General features: G+C 42.4%; 1 protein-coding gene across 1 annotated transcript; it reads left to right on the top strand.

Annotated features, from left to right (window-relative positions):
- The first annotated feature begins 3,992 nt into the window (after positions 1-3,992).
- Positions 3,993-6,560, top strand: LOC311297641 (uncharacterized protein). Its single transcript, XM_084420028.1, has 2 exons — positions 3,993-4,214; positions 4,802-6,560. Exons 1-2 carry the CDS (start codon positions 4,130-4,132, stop codon positions 5,986-5,988), a joined length of 1,272 nt encoding a protein of 423 aa, XP_084276154.1. The 5' UTR covers positions 3,993-4,129; the 3' UTR covers positions 5,989-6,560.
- Positions 6,561-9,530: the final 2,970 nt, after the last annotated feature.

The raw sequence follows: 9,530 nt of genomic DNA, 5'->3' as shown, positions 1-9,530 counted from the left end.
GTGCTCTACCAGGAAAGTTCTCGCTGTGTCCGCTGTGAGACCAAATGCTCGCTGGACAGAAAGAAAAAGTAGAAAAGAGGAACATGTGTGCTCGACCGGGAGATTTTCTTACTGCGTCCGCTGTGAGACCAAATGCTCGCTGGACGGTATGGTTGGATTGGCAATGAGAGGTTAAAAATGTAGATGAAATTATCTTACTATCTTACTTTGTTTAATCAAATATGAGATTGTTTCACCATCTAGTACTGACAAGTCTGAGATGGTGGGGTGGATTTTTGGGTCGAATTTGGAAGTGATAGCGAGTTCCGAGCATCTAAGAAAACCAAAAAAGGCTAGGATAAACATAGCGTTGAGTGTGCGGGCGGTACTGAGGGGCTGGTAGCCTGTGCGGAGGGCGTGAATACAGAGAATGTCTAGCGTTATGGGTTGTCTGGCGTCGGGACGGGTGGGCTGGGATCTTTGAATCCCTTTGATCAGGAGGGAGGTTTGTGAATTGTTTATCTCGGGGGAAGGAGCGCCGTACATCAATGTATGGAAAAACTGGATGCCGCTCAAGTAACCTTTGATAGACCCGACTTGAAGGCCCTTAACGCTATTAAGATAGGAAATAAAAGAGGTGATTGAAAGAAGAGAAAAATCGGGGAAAGTCATGTTATAGGAGACATGGTATGTTTTAAAACATCTCCAAGCAGTCACATAGGATTGGAGGGTCCTGGGAGAAACTGCTTGGAGGATAGTGTCGAGCGATGCATCAAGCAGGGGTTTTAACGGGTGGGTTACGGGAATATCAGTTCTGAAAAGCGAGGTACTGGAGTTGGGAATTGATCCGCCTCTGGAGCCAGCATCCTGAATTTCTGAGAGGATCTGTGCGCGGATGTTTTGAGACACTGGTGGTGTTGGACACACGGCGTTGGACAGAACGGGCATCGGTGTTGCTGTGAAGAGAGAATGTTGTGATTTAAGTTGTATGAGAGAGCTGGGAAGGGTATAAGCTGGGGCTGCGAATGAGCTAACTCGAGCTTGTTTGAGCTACTGGAGCTGCAGGCCACTGGATGTGGTCGGGGTTGTAACCTGTTGGGTAAGACTGTTAAAATGGTTGGGCCTGTGTTGCTAGCGGCAATAACCTCGCACTAGTGTCTGCGACGGGAGCTGGAGACCACTGAAAAGGAAAAGGGTTATGAACAGCGGGAGTATAAAACTGAGAGGCTGTGGGGAGGCCGCTGGGCCCGGCTGCATATGGCACTGTGGCCGCAGAAGCCGTGGTGGAGGGCTGGGCATCGTCGAGAGGTGGGAGTGGACCGGCCACGGCGGAATCTGGGGCGTGGACCAGGCTCGCTGAAGGCCTGTTGCGGCGGCTCGATGGGCGAAGCGAGCCGGATCTTGTGTGGGAGAACGACGGCGGAGTCTGGGGATGCGACTTTTGGGCCCTGTGGGCTTTGCTCTGCTTGCAAGCCGTCTTGGGAGTTGGAGTGGACTTTGGAGAGAGGTTGGCTGACTGTAAGATAACATACAGATCGTACAGATCATACAGCTCCGATTTATTCATTTTTCGCGAAGCTTGTACGTCCGAATTACCCAGTGCTTGCTTCAATCCTGCTATGGTCCACTTCCTGATAAGTGGGATTGTCGGGACGGCCGAGCGGTAGGAGGAGTCCGGGGAGGAAGATGAAAGTCTTGCCAGTGGTGGCGAAGGCTGGCCTCGGCGTCTTGGCGAGCGCAGGGCTGTTCGGGCAGGCGTGCGGCCGCGCGAAGAAGCCTGGGGCTCAGGTGCGATGTCCAGCGTAGGAGGGCTGGTCCTGGGGCCGGCGGAATGCAAAGGCGGATCCATTGGGATGTTTGTTTCTTCGTCGGAAGAAGAACTTTGGCGTTGTGACATGGTAGCAGAACGGCGAACCAAGATGCTGCAAAACTGTCAATGGATTGAGGTGAGACTGCTGAATGTATATATACCTCTTACCATTGATTGCTGAGTGCTCTCCACTTGTGTTAATTGTCGGAACGTGCTCCTCCCGAACTTTGTTAATAAAATATAATTACGTGAGTAAAAGCCTAAATTAAATCAGTTCACCATATAAAGTGATCAAGTCTCTTCAGAAAATGTGGACTAAACCATTCAATTAATATAGATTATTTTTACGATCTCTTTATGAACTTGAACTTTAAAACGTCAATGGAGGGATGGAAAGCTCTCAGATTTCATCAAAAAGAACTTCATTCGTGTTCCGAAGTCTTACGGGTTTGGAACGACATGAGGGTGAGTAATTAATGACAGAATTTTCATTTTTGCGTGAACTGTCCCTTTAATGTTTACCCCTCAGGTTAAAGTACATGACTAAAAATACCATTAAAGGCAACAGAAACCACACCTGCAAACTCTCTTTCTGACTCTGAAATAGACCATTCACGTGATTCAGATCAGAGGAGTTTTTATTTGAATGTATATCTGAAGAGAAATTACTGTCTTTCGATGTTTCGATGGCATCTTCTTTTATCTTTCCTCAGTATGATGCCTAATAAAGTAGTCTTTGTAAGCGCAGAGCTGCTTGTGGTCAGGAGTAACCACTGTATTTCTGCTTTTCCTTAAAGGGGAAGTTTGATATTTTACACTTAAAGCCCTGTTTACAGATCGTTTCTGATGAAATAGAACGGTTAAGATCAAAATTTGGTCACATGCTGCTGTCCCGAGAATTTTAGGTTTATTTCGCTTCCCCCCCCACCTACACAATGGCAGCCTATGGGCACTGGAACAATCCTTCATAAAACGCATTAAACTTTCGTTTACAAAGACGTGAAACTCACCGAGTGGTCAGGGGTCTTCACTGATATGCTCACAAAAAAATCGCTGCAAAAGATGCTTTCCAACAGGTGTTTTACCATTCGTTGTAAAACTGTGGACCTATTTTTCCAAACGTCTCACACCCGTAGATTCTTCCATTGAGAGCTTGGATAATAGACACTCCAGCCCAGTTGGTGGCGATAATGCACCTTTGCCAATTGCAAGCAAACCACTGGCATTTCATTGAATACACAGAAGAAGCAGAAGAAGAAGCGGCGGAGTAATACCGTACCTCACACAGCCCATCCAATACAAGTCAATGGAGTTGGACAAAAACTACGATAAAACCTGTTGGAAAGCATTTTTTGCAGCGATTTTTTTGTGAGCATATCAGTGAACACCCCTGACCACTCGGTGAGTTTCACGTCTTTGTAAACGAAAGTTTAATGCGTTTTAGGAAGGATTGTTCCAGTGCCCATAGGCTGCCATTGTGTAGGTGGGGGGGAAAGCGAAAGAAACCTAAAATTCTCGGGACAGCAGCATGTGTCCAAATTTTAATCTTAACCGTTCTATTTCATCAGAAACGATCTGTAAACAGGGCTTTAAGTGTAAAATACCGAACTTGTCCTTTAAGCGCCACCTTCTGTCAGAGAGTGAATTTGTATTTTCATTCAGCCTGTCTGCCGTTTTTGTTCATATATTTCATTTTAGAAAAGCTTTTGTTTTGTCAAAACTGGTATTATTTGACAGTTTAGGATGTTACCATTGTGTAACCATCAAAATGCTCTTAGAACTAAATTAAAGGCACCACACGTGTTTTGCTGTTAAAGTAATCCAGTATGAATTCAGTTACTTATCTTTGATTTTTCCAGATCTGGTCCTGTGAGCGTCAGTATCACACAGTGATCACAGTTCACACCTGCAGTGAAGCCCCTCCCACAACAATTCACCAATAAATTCTGGGAATATTCAAGATTTTTTATTGAATATTTTATATTTTAATATTCAGAAAATATGTGATTTAGGTATAGCCATATGTGTGAATAAGTAATTCTACTATTATAATCATGTGTTTCTGCCACTGTGAACAAGAGGCTGGCAAGTGAATGGTGTGTTTACAGCTGTACTCCTATTTCAGGCCCACAAGAATGTGTCATATGGTGAAGACCTTCCCACTTGTCCATCTCTTAAAATATCTGTAGAATGCGTTACCACTTTGGGAAGGATGTGTGGATATATACTTGAGTGTGAGGCAGGACTCTGCAGTTGTTTCAGCAGAAGCTGCTTAGCTTTATATATTTAAAGAATAAAGTCCATCTCTGGCATCAGAACCCCAAGACTGTGTTGTTAAAGATGGAGTTTATTAAAGAGGAGATTGAAGACATGAGTGATCCAGAACCATCCAGAATAAAACATGAAGATACAGAGGAAGAAACAGGTTGGTTTCCATTCTTGATTCTTCAATAATTATATAAAGTAATAATCAGTATATGGATGATAAATGATAGAGAAATGCATGTAAATGATCATAGCCTTGTGTATAACTGAACTGACCTTTCCACATCAAAGATACATTATACTCACACAGACAGATACCTTATGTGTTGTTTTCTGTGAAGTTTTTTTTTTTTTTTTTTTTTACTGATTCTAACTGCTTAATACATTTTATTTTAGACCACATGAACTGACCTTTCCACATCAAAAGATACATTATGTCTTGTTTTCTGCTAAGTTTGGTTACACTTTATTTTAAGGTGTCATTGTTACAGTGTAATTATATATTTAAGTACTTAGTAATATTAAGCAACTACATGTACTTACTATATGGTTTTGGTAGGATTAGGATTTGGTTGAGGGTTAGTTGCATGTAATTATGCGTAATTTACTGTTAATACTATGGTAAGTACACGTAATATATGTAACAAAGACACTGTAAAATAAAGTGTTACCCTACGTTTTTTAATTTTCACATTTAACCTCATTTAAAATTGAACTGATTCTAACTGCTCAATATGTTTATTTTAGACCAGCTGGAAGTGACGGAGCAAAGACAGAAACTAAATGATGCAAAGAAACACTGTGACTTGCAAACTCAAGGAACAAAAGTCAAAAAGCTGCACTCCTGCTCTCAGTGTGGAAAGAGTTTCCAGAATAAAGGAAACCTTCACAGACACATGAGAATTCACACTGGAGAGAAACCGTATACATGCACTCAGTGTGGAAAGAGTTTTACTCATGCATCAACTCTCAGTAATCATCTGCACATTCACTCTGGAGAAAAGCCATTCAACTGTGATCAGTGTGGTAAAGGTTTTATTTTATCATCAAAACTAAAAGATCACCTGATAGTTCATTCAGATGAGAAGCCTTATGTGTGTTCTCTCTGTGGAAAGAGTTTTTCACGACTGACAAATTTTAAACGGCACCAGAAAACACATGATGAAGTGAAAGATCATGTGTGTTGCGAATGTGGAAAGAGCTTTATTGCATCTGGTGTACTGAAAGAGCACCAAAGAATTCATACTGGAGAAAAACCTTACAAGTGCTCATATTGTGACAAGAGTTTCACTCATTCTGGCAACATGAAATCACACGAGCAACTTCATACTGGAGAGAAGCCGTACTACTGTACTCAGTGTGAGAAGGGTTTCAGAAATTCAACAGGTTTGATGTATCATCTGCGCGTTCACTCTGGAGAAAAACCATTCAACTGTGATCAGTGTGGTAAAGATTTTAATTTGTCATCAAATCTAAAACAACACCTGAAAGTTCATTCAGATGAGAAGCCTTATGTGTGTTCTCTCTGTGGAAAGAGTTTTACACGACTGAACAGTTTTAAACGGCACCAGAAAATACATGATGAAGTGAGAGATCATGTGTGTTGTGACTGTGGGAAGAGCTTTACTACAGCTGAATATCTGAAAGAGCACCAAAGAATTCATACTGGAGAAAAACCTTACAAGTGCTCATATTGTGACAAGAGTTTCACTCAGTCTGGGAGCCTGAAAGTACATGAGCGAGTTCACACTGGAGATAAGCTGTACTACTGTACTGAGTGTGAGAAGAGTTTCAGAAATTCATCAGGTTTGATATATCATCTGCGCGTTCACTCTGGAGAAAAACCATTTAACTGTGATCAGTGTGGTAAAGATTTTATTTCATCATCAAGTCTAAAGCAACACCTGAAAGTTCATTCAGATGAGAGGCCTTAATTGCGTTCTCTCTGTGGAAAGAGTTTTTCACGACTGAACAGTTTTAAACTGCACCAGAAAACACATAATGAAGTGAGAGATCATGTGTGTTCGGACTGTGGGAAGAGCTTTACATTTACCCAACTGAAACGACACCAAAGATACTAAATTTTATTTGTTAATGTACCAAATGCAGTTGCTCAGATCTACTTAGATCTACTTGGGTTTAAGTGTAAAAATGTTTCACCCACATTTTTTTTGTAAATCATAGTATACGTTTTAGTGTGAAAAGAGTTTCAAACATTTATCAAGCCTTCACACTGTCAGGATTCCTGCCTCGAGTTCCCCTTGTCTTATGTGGACTTTTGTGATTTCCTGTTTCATGGCATGTTTTGTAGTCCTTTGTATTTTTTCTTGTTGATTAGTTCCTGATTGGTCGTAGGTGTGTCTTGATTGCCAATCACCCTTGTGTATATATACTTCAGTGTTTCCCATATTCTTGGTCTGGTCCTTTGTTGGATGTTTTTTTGTTCAATATTTGGATTTTCCTGTGTTTGGATTATTGTGTTATTTGTCTGGTTTCTTGTTATGCTCTGCCTGGATTTACTTTCTGATAATTTTGTTTAATAATAAATTTCAAACTGCATTTGGATCCAATGCCCTGTCTTTACTGAAACAGCCGCTGTTACACATGTAACCGTACTACTTAGAACATGCAGGACTTTTGCCCTTGTGATACACAAGTAACATACACAGAAATCTTATAAAAGTACAACATTTATTTAAATAGCAGTTTAAAAACTATACGCAGTATTATGCATGACCAAGAAGGCAAAAACACACACAATAAATGTAGTTTACTGCTCCAGTTCAATGGCTAGGTGGAATGTTACAATCTGGAGCCCCCTGGCTGGCCAGCGAATAATCAGTGAGAGGCTAGAACACTAATTACTAGGGGTGACCCCGAATAGTCGAAGATTCGATGCTTCGATAGGAGGAGCCTGATTCGACTACCGATCTCATGGTCGAATCTTCGCAGAGGTGTTTTGAAACGAGGATCATGCCCCTTTGGCTATATGAGGGCGCTCAATTTCACATAGAACTAGCTTTTATGTCAATACGTTAATATTCAGCCTATTATGATAATGCTGTATATAAAAATGTGCAAAGAAAGAAGCTTTTAATAAATATTTTTTAACGTGCGTGAATAAATCCAAACACCCCGTGACAGATTTAAGTTTCACTTTCAATCCGTGACCGACAGAGGAGCGTCTTCGCGGCAAGGATTTAAATCTTTAACAATGTCTGGGATAAGAAAATCTAAAGTGTGGATGTACACCATCAGAAAGGATATTCTCCAAGGCTGGATTTAGCATCAGGAAAACCATCATCGCACTTCTGCCGGCCAACGTTAACACGTTTCACGCATAGACTGGGTTTCACGTTAGAATGTATTTTATCCGCGCGCACAATTTGAAAAGACTCCAACGGACACAGACAGAGTGAAAGACTGGATTTGTTCTCTCGATCAGGTAGGGTACAAGTGATTTCAAAACTTTTCAGCCGGTTCTAATTTGATTTTTGGATGCTGTGAACATAATTAGCTAAAAAGACTGCCACTCCAGTTTAGCATTTATTGTTGTTTCTGCTCGCACAGGTAATTTAGCCGATTTAATTTGATTTGCATGTGAAATGCAAATCCTGTCTGCAGTGTGGCCTTTCTGGAGTTATGTTATTTCTTAGTTTTATTGATCCAAAATGTTTTTATACATTTTCTTCTATATCTTTGTGTGATTTTCTGTACATCGCGGCTTTGAAACGTTAAAGCCCCGCCCCCATACACATGATTCGACTATTAGTCGACTATAGGCAAGACATGACGATTCTGATTCGACTATGAAAATCCATAGTCGGGGACAGCCCTACTAATTACCCCAATGAAGTCATATCTAATGCAGCACACAATCACACGTGAGATTTACACAGCAAGGGCAAATAGCAGGTATAACAACGTACAGGTGTAAGCACTACAAAATAAACCCCACACATTAAGAGATATAATTCTAATAACTACATTAGTTTAATCAATAATGGCCTTCAAACTATTTTACTCCATTGTGGATGCAGGGCTCTCAAGTGTCACGGATTGAGCGTGACAGTCACTCATTTCGGTCTTTTGTCACGCACTCCCGCCACACATTGTATTTCTCACACGGAAAAAATATTCATAATATATTTAATATGCCACAGCGCCTGAAATTTCTCTGGCCTCGCCGCTCTCACTATGGAACCGGCAGGAATCAAGCATGTCTCCCCTGGAATTCATAGTCGAATCTGCCACTTATCAGCCAATAAAAAAAAAAGAAAGGGGCTACATAATAGCCAATCAGAACATAGCACTATTGTATCTGGGTAAGATTTAACGCAACAACCAATGAAAACAAAGCATATCCTGGAATTGTTCATGTGATTCTGCTATGTCTTCCGTTTAGTTCACCCACAGAGGAAACCACTGGAGCTCCGTGTTTTAATGTTACAACAAACAGTGACAACTTGACTGCTGTTAAAGAATGTTTAATTTTTAATATGTTTAATACATTTTTCTGGATGCGGTTGTTCCCTGTCCCCCTGGTACGGTCACAATTACTGTATCACAATTACTGTATTTTTCCCCCCTCACTATCCTTGAAGGAGGAGCAGTGAGAGGTTATGTGGCTGTTCCTCCAGTGGAGCGGTCTGTCGTGGCACACCTGTGTCCGGCAGCCGCTGCATCTGGATCGGGAGAGCTTTGTTTCTCCTCGCAGGACTGTGAGTCTTTGTCTGTTCTCACAGACAGAGCTTCTAGGAGCTTGTGAGCAAGCTGCTTCCTCTCTGCATGCCATGGTGTTGTTATAAGTCTATCAGGCTAAAACACTCATGGATATGCACGAGGGTAGTCTAGACTGTCCATTCATGAGTGTGCTCCGCATGGACAGCACTGCGACTATGGCGTACATCAACCATCAGAGGGTGTACACTCCTGTCGCATGTCACAACTCGCCCGCCACCTCCTGTTTTGGAGTCAGAAGCATCTGAGGTCGCTTCGGGACATTCATATTCCTGGTCTGCTCAATCGTGCCGGCGACGAGCTCTCGCGACAGCAGTTAATTGTTAATTCCCGGAGAATGGAGACTCCATCCTCAGGAGGTTCTGCTGATTTGGGACCACTTCGGAGCCGCACAGATCGATCTTTTTGCCGTCCAATTGCCAGTGGTTTTACTCCCTAACTGAGGGTACTCTCAGTATGGATGCACTGGCACACAGCTGGCACCAGGGCCTTCGCAAGTATGCATTCCACCCAGTGAGCCTGATTGCACAAACTCTGTGCAAAGTCAGGGATGAAGAGGAGCAGGTCTTGCTAGTTGCCCCTTATTGGCCCAACTGGACCTGGTTCCCCAAACTCGTGCCCCTCTCGTCAGCCCCTCCCTGGCCCATTCCTCTGAGGGAGGACCTTCTCTCTCAGGGTCGAGGCACCGTGTGGCACCCCTGTCCAGACCTCTGGAAATTTCAGGCCTGGTCCCTGG

Source organism: Rutilus rutilus (genome assembly GCF_951802725.1).
Source record: "Rutilus rutilus genome assembly, chromosome: 9".
Lineage (NCBI taxonomy): Eukaryota > Metazoa > Chordata > Actinopteri > Cypriniformes > Leuciscidae > Rutilus > Rutilus rutilus.
The sequence above is the reverse complement of the archived record's forward strand: the minus strand, read 5'-3'. Positions and strand labels throughout refer to the sequence as shown.